Source organism: Oncorhynchus keta, chromosome 18 (assembly GCF_023373465.1).
Source record: "Oncorhynchus keta strain PuntledgeMale-10-30-2019 chromosome 18, Oket_V2, whole genome shotgun sequence".
NCBI classification, from domain to species: Eukaryota; Metazoa; Chordata; class Actinopteri; order Salmoniformes; family Salmonidae; genus Oncorhynchus; species Oncorhynchus keta.
Genome location: NC_068438.1, coordinates 23552312 through 23568735, shown reverse-complemented (window position 1 = coordinate 23568735; position 16424 = coordinate 23552312). Strand labels below are relative to the sequence as shown.

The 16424-nt window shown below is 42.2% G+C and overlaps 1 protein-coding gene across 3 annotated transcripts in view; it reads right to left on the bottom strand.

Annotated features, from left to right (window-relative positions):
* cadm1b (cell adhesion molecule 1b) overlaps window positions 1-16424 on the bottom strand; it is a 162844-nt gene that overhangs the window by 35336 nt on the left and 111084 nt on the right. For all 3 annotated transcript variants that reach the window (XM_035756089.2, XM_035756091.2, XM_035756090.2), the window contains 3 exons: window positions 13537-13689; window positions 4915-5052; window positions 2791-2949 (listed from right to left, as the gene is read on the bottom strand). In XM_035756089.2, the coding sequence (XP_035611982.1) occupies window positions 2791-2949; window positions 4915-5052; window positions 13537-13689 (450 nt within the window). The remainder of the gene's footprint in view (window positions 1-2790; window positions 2950-4914; window positions 5053-13536; window positions 13690-16424) is intronic.

Here is a 16424-nt window from a genome sequence, read left to right as displayed (position 1 = left end):
AGTGAGCTATAATATAATAATAAATAAATATAATAATAAATATAACACAGACAGGTTTCTCGAAAGCAACTTCTAGTCATGCACGGATACATGTAGGCAGTCGCGGGAATTGAACCCACTAGCTGGGCATTACTAGCACCAAGCTCTGCCAACTGAGCTACAAAGGACCATGCTATAATGCATTGGGGAGTTTAGAGGAGTGCTTTGGCTGGCTACGATAGTGTCATTACACCATTACTTACAGTGCCTTGCGAAAGTATTCGGCCCCCTTGAACTTTGCGACCTTTTGCCACATTTCAGGCTTCAAACATAAAGATATAAAACTGTATTTTTTTGTGAAGAATCAACAACAAGTGGGACACAATCATGAAGTGAAATGACATTTATTGGATATTGCAAACTTTTTTAACAAATCAAAAACGGAAAATTTGGGCGTGCAAAATTATTCAGCCCCTTTACTTTCAGTGCAGCAAACTCTCTCCAGAAGTTCAGCGAGGATCTCTGAATGATCCAATGTTGACCTAAATGACTAATGATGATAAATACAATCCACCTGTGTGTAATCAAGTCTCCGTATAAATGCACCTGCACTGTGATAGTCTCAGAGGTCCGTTAAAAGCGCAGAGAGCATCATGAAGAACAAGGAACACACCAGGCAGGTCCGAGATACTGTTGTGAAGAAGTTTAAAGCCGGATTTGGATACAAAAAGATTTCCCAAGCTTTAAACATCCCAAGGAGCACTGTGCAAGCGATAATATTGAAATGGAAGGAGTATCAGACCACTGCAAATCTACCAAGACCTGGCCGTCCCTCTGAACTTTCAGCTCATACAAGGAGAAGACTGATCAGAGATGCAGCCAAGAGGCCCATGATCACTCTGGATGAACTGCAGAGATCTACAGTTGAGGTGGGACACTCTGTCCATAGGACAACAATCAGTCATATATTGCACAAATCTGGCCTTTATGGAAGAGTGGCAAGAAGAAAGCCATTTCTTAAAGATATCCATAAAAAGTGTTGTTTAAAGTTTGCCACAAGCCACCTGGGAGACACACCAAACATGTGGAAGAAGGTGCTCTGGTCAGATGAAACCAAAATTGAACTTTTTGGCAACAATGCAAAATGTTATGTTTGGCGTAAAAGCAACACAGCTCATCACCCTGAACACACCATCCCCACTGTCAAACATGGTGGTGGCAGCATCATGGTTTGGGCCTGCTTTTCTTCAGCAGGGACAGGGAAGATGGTTAAAATTGATGGGAAGATGGATGGAGCCAAATACAGGACCATTCTGGAAGAAAACCTGATGGAGTCTGCAAAAGACCTGAGACTGGGACGGAGATTTGTCTTCCAACAAGACAATGATCCAAAACATAAAGCAAAATCTACAATGGAATGGTTCAAAAATAAACATATCCAGGTGTTAGAATGGTCAAGTCAAAGTCCAGACCTGAATCCAATCGAGAATCTGTGGATAGAACTGAAAACTGCTGTTCACAAATGCTCTCCATCCAACCTCACTGAGCTCGAGCTGTTTTGCAAGGAGGAATGGGAAAAAATGTCAGTCTCTCGATGTGCAAAACTGATAGAGACATACCCCAAGCGACTTACAGCTGTAATTGCAGCAAAAGGTGGTGCTACAAAGTATTAACTTAATAATATAATAATAATATAATAATATAATAATATAATAATAAATCTAATCTAATAATAAAACTTAAGGGGGCTGAATAATTTTGCACGCCCAATTTTTCAGTTTTTGATTTGTTAAAAAAGTTTGAAATATCCAATAAATGTCGTTCCACTTCATGATTGTGTCCCACTTGTTGTTGATTCTTCACAAAATAATACAGTTTTATATCTTTATGTTTGAAGCCTGAAATGTGGCAAAAGGTCGCAAAGTTCAAGGGGGCCGAATACTTTCACAAGGCACTGTATATTATTACTCTTGTATGACCAGTATATTTTCAGCTCAACTCCACCGACTAAGGCTTTGAGTGGAATAGGACTACATAATCCTAGCTATCAAAGGAACATAGCCCCATGGTTAAACAGAGAAAAGGGCTATGTGTTCAGACAATCTATCTAACCTTAAAGTAAAATAGATCTATTTTCTTTCTCTTATCTATGTTAGCAGAAGATTGCCAAAATGTCAAGCGGTTCTAGTTGAGCTTTCCCTTTAGCCTAGAAAGGTTAGGCAAAGCACTCGTCTCTTTTAGTAAATGAATATTCTACATAGACTACCAAAGGTTAGCGTAACCTTTCTCTGATGATCTACACTGTGTAAGGACGGCTGTTCTACCTTTTCAACCAATAAATCATTTGAGGAAATAGCAAATCACATTTGACACAAGTCTAGAGCAAAGGTAACTTTTACCTGGAGGTGATTATATTATATTCCAGGAGATGTATTGTAAAGCCAATCACTAACTCTGGACTGCCAGGTATTTGAACTAGATACAGAATTGATGATCTAATTCATTCATATGGAGTGCCTTCAGAAGGTATTCATACCCCTTGACTTATTCCTCATTTTGTTGCATTACAGCATGATAATTGTAGACAAATTTGCTAAACAAATCTAAAAACATGTTTTCAGTTTGACATTATGGGGTATTGTGTGTAGATGGGTGAAAAAAAGGCTGTAACACAACAAAATGTGGAATAAGTCAAAGGGTATGAATACTTTCTGAAGGCACTGTACCCCCCTCTGTGATAGCCTTCGGGACTGCGAGAGTCAATAACATTCTATTTCCAGGCCATGCCTGCTTCACTTCCGGGTCACTCACATAGCACTTCCAGGTATCTCTGTGCCCGGAGGTCCTTCACGGCTGGGTGGTCGATGATGCAGCTGACTGGCGCTCCGTCGTCCTCCTTGGACACGGTGAGTCTCAGCCTACTGGTGACTGTGAACATCCCGTCGTAGGTCTCATCCACCGTCATCTTGCCTAGGAACAATAAAATACACACAGGTGTGAGGGGAACCAACGTCTATAGAGATGTCTTAACTCACAACAGATGATCAGATTATTCACATTGCCACAACATCTACCACAACAAAAATATTTAATTTCACACTGCATTATGTGTGCAGTCGAGCTAAACACAAGGTGACTTTGACCACCTTTTACACCTTAAAATCATTACATTTACAAGCCTACTTGATGTAGTTTAAAAACCCAAAGATTCTTATTGAATCCAGAGTGAGGTAGAAATGATGTGGTTGTGGTTTGATAATGAGTGTGTGTCTATGCAGCAGCCTGGAGACTGAGTGGGGTTCTGTTCTGTGGTGTCTCGGCTAACCCCTGCAGTAATCAGCTGCCCTCCAGGCTCCTACATGTGTCTGGCTGTCAGAGGGGCATTCATTTAGAGAGCATTACAATGCCACAGGGGCAGCGCGTTAACCATAGTGCTGAGTGTGATGGTTTACTCGCACTTAATGAAGTGAGAATATAATTACAGGGCCTTCTGTGACCTGCAGCACACTTCCATCTCCGCCAGCCGACCAGCCAGTCACAGGGGAGCACGTCTAGGGCTCAGATAGGGCATCACACTGCTGCTCCAACACACACTGACCACATACACTAACATGCACATTGCTATATAGCTATTAACCCCATGACACTTAGATAGGGAAAACTCCTGAGAGATGGTTGCTGAAAAACAACCCTAGAGAAAGGTTCTTTCTAGTGGTTTGCTCTGCAAATATTCAGTAATAATCGTAGCCGGAAAAAAACATTGATTTAGGCCCCTGTTTTTATGTGTTTTCAGATGATCTATTCCTAGTTGTTGACAATTCAATAAGTATATCAGCAACTTGTGACTTGGATTTCAATGTAAACCTGATCCACTTGGAAGCCAAATGAGTCCTCTCTATTCTAATACATACATGTATATCATTTGACAACAGAGATATCCAGTCCCTATGCAGATAGGATCAGGCTGAAATGAATTGTCCCTCTTGCTGTAGGGTATGGATAGGCTGAATAATAGATGGATCTTCTTGAACAAATGTGAAGCAATAAGGCACCACACCATAGTACCATACACTACTGCACCTCTCTCCAGGAGCCTACAGCTGGCTTGAGGCATTCAAATAAAGTATTTTCACAAAACCACTTAGCAATTAATTTAGCAATTAATAGTGTCAAATATAATAAGCAAGGTTCATAAGTGTTTTTAGCATGGAGAGTACAAGGCTTTCAAACCGTTGAATCAGAAGTCTGATCAACCAAAAGACGTGATCAACAGAAGCAAACGTGTTGCTGGTGTGTGAGCTGTGGTCCTTCAGCAGCAGGTAGCGGATGCTCTCAGTAGGCAGGGTCCAGATTTACAGGCTGTTGCCGGGCAGATTCCATAGCAACTCCCTGCTATCTGGCGATGACACAGGTTTATGAGTGTATTAAACCAGTAGAGACATTGGGAGCCTCAGTGATGTACTATAGGGATGTACTGTAGCCTACACACTGTTCTGTTACAGCTAGGCTGGGGAGGCTGTAGTGAGTGGGTGGTGAACAGTTGGGAGTTCATTTGAAGCCATTTATCTAGTCACTGCAAAAGGCAAACTACAAGTTCAGCCCAGCACTAAAATGCTCTGCTTCTTTGGTAACTGTTGTAATGTGGCTAAGTTAAGTTAACGCAGTGCTTTATGAATAGGTATTACTCAATGTCAATGCTATACCTAGTTCAATTTGAACAACTGACATATTGATGTCCATACTCACTCTTTAGTCCCTGAACAGATCAGTAGATATAGCATATTGTGATGAGTGTGAAACCAAGTCCTGAATGTAAAAGGAGACTTTGTAGTCTGCAGTTTCCAGTACGATGCTGTGGAGAGTTAAAGCTGCCTGGCTGGGGTTATATCTGAATGATATCTGAGGGAAAGTGGAGGAGGCTGATATTCCTCTGACCTGTCAGCTCCTGCTCTCCTTTCATCCATCTGATGGAGGCGGCAGGCTTGCTGCCCATGGCTGTACAGGTGAGCTCTGTCTCGTTCCCCTCACTGACCACATCCTCTTGGGAATCCATGATTGGACTGCCTGGTGGGACTGACAGACACACATCAAGAGCTTCAGATATATATGTACAGACGGACACACATATATACAGAAGCACACATGTACACATGTACACACAAACACACACACGTATGTATGCACAAAGGAATGCACACACAAACATGCATGCCCTCTCCCTCACTTGCATGCACATCAACACATAATGTCCTGTTCCACTATGCTATAGGCTATAATGTCTTGTTCCACTATGCTATAGGCTATAATGTCCTGTTCCACTATGCTATAGGCTATAATGTCCTGTTCCACTATGCTATAGGCTATAATGTCCTGTTCCACTATGCTATAGGCTTTAATGTCCTGTTCCACTATGCTATAGGCTATAATGTCCTGTTCCACTATGCTATAGGCTATAATGTCCTGTTCCACTATGCTATAGGCTTTAATGTCCTGTTCCACTATGCTATAGGCTATAATGTCCTGTTCCACTATGCTATAGGCTATAATGTCCTGTTCCACTATGTTATATGCTATAATGTCCTGTTCCACTATGCTATAGGCTATAATGTCCTGTTCCACTATGCTATAGGCTATAATGTCCTGTTCCACTATGTTATATGCTATAATGTCCTGTTCCACTATGCTATAGGCTATAATGTACTGTTCCACTATGCTATAGGCTATAATGTCCTGTTCCACTATGCTATAGGCTATAATGTTCTGTTCCACTATGTTATATGCTATAATGTCCTGTTCCACTATGCTATAGGCTATAATGTCCTGTTCCACTATGTTACATGCTATAATGTCCTGTTCCACTATGCTATAGGCTATAATGTCCTGTTCCACTATGCTATAGGCTATAATGTCCTGTTCCACTATGTTATATGCTATAATGTCCTGTTCCACTATGCTATAGGCTATAATGTACTGTTCCACTATGCTATAGGCTATAATATCCTGTTCCACTATGCTATAGGCTATTATGTTCTGTTTCACTATGCTATAGGCTATAATGTCCTGTTCCACTATGCTATAGGCTATAATGTCCTGTTCCACTATGTTATATGCTATAATGTCCTGTTCCACTATGCTATAGGCTATAATGTACTGTTCCACTATGCTATAGGCTATAATGTCCTGTTCCACTATGCTATAGGCTATAATGTACTGTTCCACTATGCTATAGGCTATAATATCCTGTTCCACTATGCTATAGGCTATTATGTTCTGTTTCACTATGTTATATGCTATAATGTCCTGTTCCACTATGCTATAGGCTATAATGTCCTGTTCCACTATGCTATAGGCTATAATGTCCTGTTCCACTATGTTATAGGCTATTATGTTCTGTTTCACTATGCTATAGGCTATAATGTCCTGTTCCACTATGCTATAGGCTATAATGTCCTGTTCCACTATGTTATAGGCTATTATGTTCTGTTTCACTATGCTATAGGCTATAATGTCCTGTTCCACTATGCTATAGGCTATTATGTTCTGTTTCACTATGTTATAGGCTATAATGTTCTGTTCCACTATGCTATAGGCTATAATGTCCTGTTCCACTATGCTATAGGCTATTATGTTCTGTTTCACTATGCTATAGGCTATAATGTCCTGTTCCACTATGCTATAGGCTATTATGTTCTGTTTCACTATGCTATAGGCTATAATGTCCTGTTCCACTATGCTATAGGCTATAATGTCCTGTTCCACTATGCTATAGGCTATAATGTCCTGTTCCACTATGCTATAGGCTATAATGTCCTGTTCCACTATGCTATAGGCTATAATGTCCTGTTCCACTATGCTATAGGCTATAATGTCCTGTTCCACTATGCTATAGGCTATTATGTTCTGTTTCACTATGTTATAGGCTATAATGTTCTGTTCCACTATGCTATAGGCTATAATGTCCTGTTCCACTATGCTATAGGCTATTATGTTCTGTTTCACTATGCTATAGGCTATAATGTCCTGTTCCCAGGACGGAAACAAAACATATATATTAGCATGACCAATGAACACAAGCTAAGCATGTCCAACCTTGATTATTTCCTCCGCTGATCTACATTTCTCATTGAAGTACAAGAACCTCCACTGTCTTTCACATGGAGAAACTGCCTGCCTGAGACGCTTGGAGAAAACTCAAAAATATATGTTGTTTCAAGAGCTATTAAATATCACAGTTAGTTCACACTTTTTGCTTCTAGATTTAATTTCTAAAACTAGAGTAATTACTTTGAAGTGTACTTAATTCATTTTCAATCCCCCAGGATGTCTGCATGTATAATAATAATATATAATAATAATAATATATGCCATTTAGCTGACGCTTTTATCCAAAGTGACTTACAGTCATGTGTGCATACATTCTACGTATGGGTGGTCCCGGGAATCGAACCCACTACCCTGGCGTTACAAGCGCCATGCTCTACCAACTGAGCCACAGAAGGACCACAGCTCTAGTGTTAGTGTCATTTCACGCCGTAGCTCCACTGTTTGTCACAGCTGACTCTCAATAGGGAACTATTTAGAGCAGCCAAGTTAACATTCAGTAGGATTCACACAGTCAACAGTCAGAAGTCAACACAGCTGCCAAAAACAAGCCAGTCTGAGATAGATCTATTCTGTTATCCATAGCAGCATCTGTTCCTATTCATTACCATGCTATTGAGCACTGTAAGAGCCTAATTGGCTGACATTTTGTTACAGTGGGACTCGATATAACAAGATGAATCAAGAAAATACATAAATTAAAACAATTGTATATTCACAGTTTATATAGGATGTGTGAGAGTGTGGTAGAACGCAATGTCTAACTTATGAATATGGCACAGTGGTGGTTGATGCTGTTTAAGATGAGGGAGGACGATCATTTTTTTTTATGAGCATGGCCCTCTTTCTATTACAGCATATCAGATGACTGTCATTCATATTCCATTCACCCAGCTCATTGTAACATCGATAAGTTTAGACTACTACATGACACTCAAATGTTCCCTGTACCCATCACGAGGTTTCTACAACCTAACCTATGAATGAAAGTTTACAACATAGGTGCACATGTTGAGAGAAATTAGAGTAATCAAGGTGACAGACAGTAACATACTCAATACCGCCTTGCACACTCTTGCCTTCATCTAGTTGATCTACTGTAGGTTGTAGTCATTAGTCCAACAGCTGCAAACAAGAGTTTCTATTGGACAAATGCAGGTATGTTTATCCCCTTCGTTCCACTTGCATCCGTTCAAGAAATGTTTTTCAGCAGAATCGAATGAATCAGTACACAGTCATGCAATCTCCATAGACAAACATTGGCAGTAGAATGTTGTAACTGAAGAGCTCAGTGACTTTCAACTTGGCACCGTCATAAGATGCCACCTTTCCAAAAAGTCACATTTCTGCCCTGCTAGAGCTCCCTGTAAGTGCTGTTATAGTGAAGTGGAAACGTCTAGGAGCAACAACGGCTCAGCCGCGAAGTGGTAGGCCACACAAGTGGTAGATGTGTAAAAATCGTCTGTCCTCGGTTGCAACACTCACTACCGAGTTCCAAACTGCCTCTGGAAGCAACGTCAGCACAATAACTGTTCGTCGGGAGCTTCATGAAATTGGTTTCCATGGCTGAGTAGACGCACACAAGCCTAAGATCACCATGCGCAATGCCAAGCATCAGCTAGAGTGGTTTAAAGCTTGCTGCCATTGGACTCTGGAGCAGTGAAAATGCGCTCTCTGGAGTGATGAATGACGCTTCACCATTTGGCAGTCCGACGAGCGAATCTAGATTTGGTGGATGCCAGGAGAACTCTACCTGCCCGAATGCTAGTGCCAACTGTAACGTTTGGTGGAGCAGGAATAATGGTCTGGAGCTGTTTTTCATTTCAAGGCCCCTTACAATGACAATGACATTCTAGACGATTCTGTCCTTCCAACTTTGAAGCACCAGTTTGGGGAAGGCCCTTTCCTGTTTCAGCATGACAAGCTGCCAGTTAAGGACTTGTGAGGTGTCTGTTTCTCAAACTAGACACTCTAATGTACTTGTCCTCTTGCTCAGTTGTGCACCGGGGCCTCCCACTCCTCTTTCTATTCTGGTTAGAGACAGTTTGCTCTGTTCTGTGAAGGGAGTAGTACACAGCGCTGTACGAGATCTTCAGTTTCTTGGCAATTTCTCGCATGGAATAGCCTTCATTTCTCAGAACAAGAATAGACTGATGAGTTTCAGAAGAAAGTTCTTTGTTTCTGGCCATTTTGAGCCTGTAATCGAACCCACAAATGCTGATGCTCCAGATACTCAACGTGTCTAATGAAAGCCAGTTTTATTGATTTTTTAAAATCAGAAAAACAGTTTTCAACTGTGCTAACATAATTGCAAAATTATTTTCTAATGATCAATTAGCCTTTTAAAATGATAAACTTGGATTAGCTAACACAATGTGCCATTGGAACACAGGAGTGATGGGTGCTGATAACAGGCCTCTGTATGCCTATGTAGATATGTCACACCCTGACCATAGTTTGCTTTGTATGTTTCTATGTTTTGTTTGGTCAGGGTGTGATCTGAGTGGGCATTCTATGTTGTGTGTCTCGTTTGTCTGTTTCTGTGTTTGGCCTGATATGGTTCTCAATCAGAGGCAGGTGTTAGTCATTGTCTCTGATTGGGAACCATATTTAGGTAGCCTGTTTGGTGTTGGGGTTTGTGGGTGATTGTTCTTGTCTTTGTGTTTGTTACACCAGATAGGGCTGGTTTCGTTTTTTTCACGGTTTCTTGTTTTTTCTTTATTAAAGATGTATCACAATAACCACGCTGCGTTTTGGTCCGCCTCTCCTTCAACAGAAGAATCCCGTGACAGAATCACCCACCAACCAAGGACCAAGCGGCGTGGTAAAGGACAGCGACGGCAGCAGCAACAACAGTGGCCAGCATCACAGGACTCCTGGACATGGGAGGAGATATTGAATGGAGAGGGACCCTGGGCACAGGCTGGGGAATATCGCCGCCCCAAAGCAGAGCTGGAGGCAGCGAAAGCTGAGCGGCGGCGATATGAGGAGGCAGCACAGCAGCGCGACAGGTACGAGAGGCAGCCCCCAATTCTTTTGGGGGGGTGGCACACGAGGTGTGGGGCTAAGCCAGGTAGCAGACCTGAGTTCACTCCTCGTGCTTATTATAAGCAGCGCGTTACTGGTCAGGCACCATGTAGCCCGGTGCGCTATAGGGCAGCCCCCCGAGAGTGTCATGCGAGTGTGGGCATCCAGCCAGGGCGTATGGTGCCTGCACAGCGTGTCTGGTCGCCGGTACGCCGTTTCGGGCCAGGGTATCCTGCGCCGGCTCTGCGTGCTGTGTCTCCGGGGCGCTGGGAGGGTGCAGTACGTCCTATGCCTGCGCTCCGCTCGTGCCGGGCAAATGTTGGAGTGGAGCCTAAGGGAGAGATGCGTGTAGTAGGCACTAGATCTCCCGTGCTTACCCACAGCCCGGTTCAACCTGTGCCTGCACTCTGGAGGGTCCGGGCTAGAGTAGTGATCCAGCCTGGGGGAGTGGAGCCAAGGCTGCGCACCAGAGCTTCAGTGCTCCCCCACAGCCCGGTCCTTCAGGTGCCTCCTAACACCAAGCCTCCTGGAGGTCTCCCCAGCCTGATGGATCCTGTGGCAGCCCCACGCACCAGGCTGTCTCTGTCTCCTCCCTACAGGTGTTCCCGCCTGTCCGGCGCTGCCGGAGTCTGAGGCGCCAGAGCCCCTCAGCCCAAAGACACCAGAGCTTCCGCCCCTCTGTCCCGAGCTGCCCCTCTGTCCAGTGGGGTCATTTAGAAGGGTTGCCGTGGTTAGGAAGCCACGGAGGCGGACAATGAGACGGACTAATGGGGTCCATGTCCCGCGCCAGAGCAGCCACCGCGGACAGACGCCCACCCAGACCCTCCCCTATAGGTTAAGGTTTTGCGGCCAGAGTCCGCACCCTTGGGGGGTACTGTCACGTTCTGACCTTTATTTCCTTTGTTTTGTATTTTTCTAGTATGGTCAGGGTGTGAGTTGAGTTGGGGTGGGCAGTCTATGTTTGTTTTTCTATGATTTGGGGATTCGTATGTTTCGGCCTGGTATGGTTCTCAATCAGAGGCAGGTGTCATTAGTTGTCTCTGATTGAGAATCATACTTAGGTAGCCTGGGTTTCACTGTTTGTTTGTGGGTGATTGTCTATGTTAGTTGCTTGTGTTAGCACAGGTCTCATTTATAGCTTCACGGTCGTTATTTGTTTATTGTTTTTGTATAGTTTGTATTCAGTGTTCATTGCTTTCTTTTATTAAATACTCATCATGAACACATACCACGCCGCATTTTGGTCCTCCGATTCTTCTCGCCTCTCCTCTTCAGATGAAGAGGAGGATGACCGTGACAAGATATTCCATATAAAATCTGCCCTTTCCAGCTGCAATAGTCATTTACAACATTAACAATGTCTACACTGTATTCCTGATATATTTGATGTTATTTTAATGGAAAAAATGTGACCCCAAACTTTTGAATGGTAGTGTACTAGAAATAAGTATTAGTAAACCTGCTACCATCATGCAGTACAGCAAACAGTTTAGCACTTACCTTGATATGGAAGAGTTCCAGTGTTGGATAGTCAGATTGCTAACATTGAATTCCTCTCTCTTGAACCGGGTGTTTAAAACCTGTTGTGACTAGGGGGCAGTATTTTCATTTTTGGAAAAAAAACATTCCCGTAGTAAATGGGATATTTTATCAGGACAAGATTCTAGAATATGCATATAGTTGACAGCTTAGGATAGAAAACACAAAAGTTTCCAAAACTGTAAAAATATTGTCTGTGTATAACAGAACTGATGTTGCAAACGAATGCCTGAGTGTGCCTCATGTTTTGAAAGTGCTGCGTTCCAATGCGTCCCTCTTGAGCAGTGAATGGGCTATCAACCAGAAGACTCTTTCTCCATATTCCCGAAGGTGTGTACAACATTGTGACGTAGTTTTACGCATTTATGTTAGAGAATACCGGTAAGCGGCTACATTGCGCAAGTAGTCACCTGATGCTCCCAGAGAGATTCTCGCGTACAATAGAGGTAGCCATTACTCCAATCGGGCCTACTGAAAAACTAATTGTCCCGATGGATATATTATCGAATAGATATTTGAAAAACACCTTGAGGATTGATTATAAACAACGTTTGCCATGTTTCTGTCGATATTATGGAGCTAATTTGGAATATTTTTCGCCGTTTTCGTGACTGCAATTTCCGGGCGATTTCTCAAACCGAGCTATTTCGCCTGCAAAAATAATATTTTTGATTTCCGTGACCAAGTTACCTGCTGCTAGCTGGACAAAATGCTATGCTAGGCAATCGATAAACTTACACAAATGCTTGTCTAGCTTTGGCTGTAAAGCATATTTTGAAAATCTGACATGACAGGGTGATTAACAAAAGGCTAAGCTGTGTCTCAATATATTTCATTTGTGATTTTCATGAATAGGAATATTTTCTAGGCATATTTATGTTCGTTGCGTTATGCTAATTAGTGTCAGGCGATGATTACGCTCCCGCATGCGGGATGGGGAGTCATTAGAGGCTTAAGTAGGCTAAACTAGCTAGCTGCATTCGCTAGCTAAGTAAGTGAAAGTTGAAAAAATATATACAGTACATACTTAAGCAATAAGGCCCGAGGGGGTGTGGTATATGGCCAACATACCACGGCTAAGGGCTGTTCTTATGCATGATGCAACGCGGAGTGTCTGGACACAGCCCTCAGCCGTGGTATATTGGCCATATATCACAAACCCCAGAGGTGCCTTATTGCTATTAAAAACGGGTTATATAGATATAGCTCTCTCTCTCTCTCTCTCTTCACATTAATTTTGGAAAAATTAATTTGTAAAAAGCTGTTCAGCTATTGTCTTTCTCTCTCTTTGAGTCAACTACTCACCACATTGTATGCACTGCAGTGCTAGCTGTAGCTTATGCTTTCAGTACTATATTCATTCTCTGATCCTTTGATTGGGTGGACAACATGTCAGTTCATGCTGCAAGAGCTCTGATCGGTTGGAGGACGTCCTCCGGAAGTTGTCATAATTACTGTGAAAGTGTATGGAAAGGGGTGAAAACCATGATCCTCCTAGTTTTTGTATTGAAGTCAATGTAACAGAGGAGGACATAAGCTAGCTGTCCTCTGGCTACACCATGGTGCTACCCTACAGAGTGCTTCTGATGCTACTGTAGACCTTCATTGCAAAACAGTGCATTTTAATCAATTATTTGGTGACACGTGAATATATTTAGTATAGTTTTATCTAAAAAGGATAACTTTTTTAATGTTTCACATAAAATAATAATAAATGAAATTCACTGAGAAGGATGGTCCTCCCCTTCATCCTCCACCGATATGAAACCATGTAATGTGCATACATCATATTTTGTGTACATACATAGTCACGTGTGTGTACGTTATTTGTGTGTACATGCAGGTGTATATTCATGCATGTGAGTTTAGGCAAGTGTGTGTAAAACCTACCCAGCACAGTGATGTCTGCGTAGGCCTCCTGAGGAGGGTCTGTGTAGAGCTGGCACACATAGCGTCCCTCATCTGACAGTGACACGTTGGACAGAGACACCCGCAGCTCGTTGTCGGAGAAATTCACCAGCTGGAACCGGCTGTCCTTCAGGGCTGAGGAGATACAGACACCAGACAGACAGTCAGGATGGGGAGATACACACGTGTGTGTTTGTGTATGTGTGAGTGTGTGGTATGTGTGTGAGAGAGAGAAACAGAAAGAGAGAGAAGTAGAGAGAAAGAAACAGTGCAAGAAACAGAGAGCGAGAACAGAGAGAGACAACAGAGAGAGCAGAGAGAAATATTGAAATAGTGCAGTACAATTATTTGGTCTGTATTCATATAACTAGTAGTTATGCTGAAAAAAGCCTCCTAAATGGTAAAAAGCCTCAGCATTACAACCCAGGTCCTAAAAAGAAAATTGAGTTTCAGAATGATTCATAAAAGTTGATTTATTAACAATTTCATCTCTCCAGTCTACAGAGCACTCCCAGGGCAGGAAAATAGGAGAAGTGCTCATGAAGACTAACAAGATGGGAAGTCAAAATGGTCTGCTGTTGGTCACGAATGAACGAATCGACCTCACATATTCTGGAAAAGGAAAAGTACTGTAACATACATAATCAATTAAATCACGGTTCTGGGATAGCAAGAACTAGAGGTCCATACTAAATAAAAACGTAGCTGTTTTGAACTCAAATCTGTAGTTCGGACTGGTTGCCATAGAAGAGTAGTGTTAGTCGAGTTAGCTTTGAGTGTGGCAAACTAGCTTAACACCCTACATCTGACATTTAGCTATATTTTCAGAGGATTTTCCATTTCAGTTAACCCCCCACTTGAACACTGTTCTACATAAATGCCCCCAGATGGTTCCATGGAGACTGTAATGATGTTTTGACCTACTCATTCCTTATCAGGTCTTCTATAAGCGCAGAGCTAAAGAACTCAATCTATTCAGCATTCGTTTAAAACATGGGTGTTTGTTCCTGTCAGAGCTACATGTCAGGCAACACATTGATCATTACAGAGGCCTTTGAGCATCTTCCTATGCGAGACCTCATTCCCAATCCTGTCTCATCATTTGAGGACTCTTTGGAAGTCTCTCCTCAAAGGACAGCAATGAGCCTCGTTATAGCTTTGAGAGCCAAAGGCCCTGCTAGGAAAGAAAAATGGCTCATTCCAAGAACCAGTGAATTTAGTTGACATGAAGCAGCTTGTTTATTGACAAGTTATTACTCAAGTGTGTTGAGATGATAATTAGGCTGTAGCACACATCAGGGTTGCACTGTAAAACAGAGGCAAAATACAATCATACAATCAATAAGTAATGTTGAATCATTACCCTCTACATCAGCTGAAGGTGTAATGTTCTGTATGTAACCTATAAAGGTTGAGGATGACACCAACATGAATTGATAGTTGGTCACAAATCAGTATTTTGCTCCGTTAAGTGCCTTCTCGTTATGACTTCCCCTTTAAAATCGACGAGTTAGTGGTTTGTTTCCTCAATCCCTAAGCATTGGCGCGCTGGACCAAGTATATAAAGCAGAAAAAACCTTGATATTGGGTCTCTAGCGTCAGGTTCAAGGACAGTGTTACTGTGTTAGTATTGCTGGAACTGGAACTTCCCAAGTGGTTGACTGTAAGTAGATTTGATAGCTCTGTTGAGCTAAAAAAGGAAAGATAGTGTGTTTGCAATTTGTTGGGGGATGTGTAGCCCTACGGTAAATATTCAGTATTATTTTCCTGGTAGAGTGTTTTGTGTAAGTGTCTGTATCTGTGTTTGTGTCTGTTGTTTTCCATGTGTGACTGTGTCACGGTTGTTTTCCTCCTCATACACAAAGGAATGACTCTGTAGAAAGAGGCCCTGGTGACAGGTAACAATGCCACCAGTCAGAGTCCCCACAGAACACAGCCTTCTGGGAGCCCAGCCCAGAATAGATCTGCTGCCCTGGGACTTACCAGGCTCTGTCTGCAGGGGTAAGGTTCAACCAGGAGCAGCAGTTAGACATGATCAGAGCTCTGACTCTTTTCTGATACTAACTCCAGCCAATTTACTGATACCCGACTGCTTCTGTAATAACACTTGACTATCGCACTTCAGCCATTTTCCTTGCTGCCAGTGTGAGTTGGTTTTGAAATGTGATAAGTGAACTGTTCAAAGGGCGAACTGTTCAAGAGGTTGTGTGGAATATGAGACTAAATAGAGAAAATACCGAAAAAATGTGAGGCCAGTGTGATAATGTTACAGGAGGAGCTCTTTAAAAAAATGATTTGGTAGACCACACATCCTTCTATTTGTGTTGCGTTCAAGGCTGTCACAAGTGTCATTGTGTTATCTTTATTTGAACCTCTCCTTTACGACGGTAAAACACATAAATTACATTAGCAAGACAATCATGACCGAGATGTACACTCAGCCTTCCATAACATTCTGCCATACAGTGAGAAATTAGAACACCAATCTGGATCCTACTCAGCATTTTGGATTGTGATGAAATATGAAAACAAGAAGAATGTTTCTCATATCACCTTGAAGGCTGGCTCCAATCCAAGACACAAACAAGCAAAACTTAAGCAAACTCAGGTTGAACCCAGAGGAAGCCATATGCTCATGCATAAACATTGTCCTAATCTTAGATTATCTGGAAATTGCTTGAATAAAAACTAGTAATAAATCAACTCAATGGCCAAGGACAGAAAGCATCCCATATACAGTTGTCGGAAGTTTACATACAACTTAGCCAAATACATTTAAACTCAGTTTTTCACAATTCCTGACATTTAATCCGAGTACAAATTCCCTGTTTTAGGTCAGTTAGGATCACCACTTTATTGTAAGAATGTGC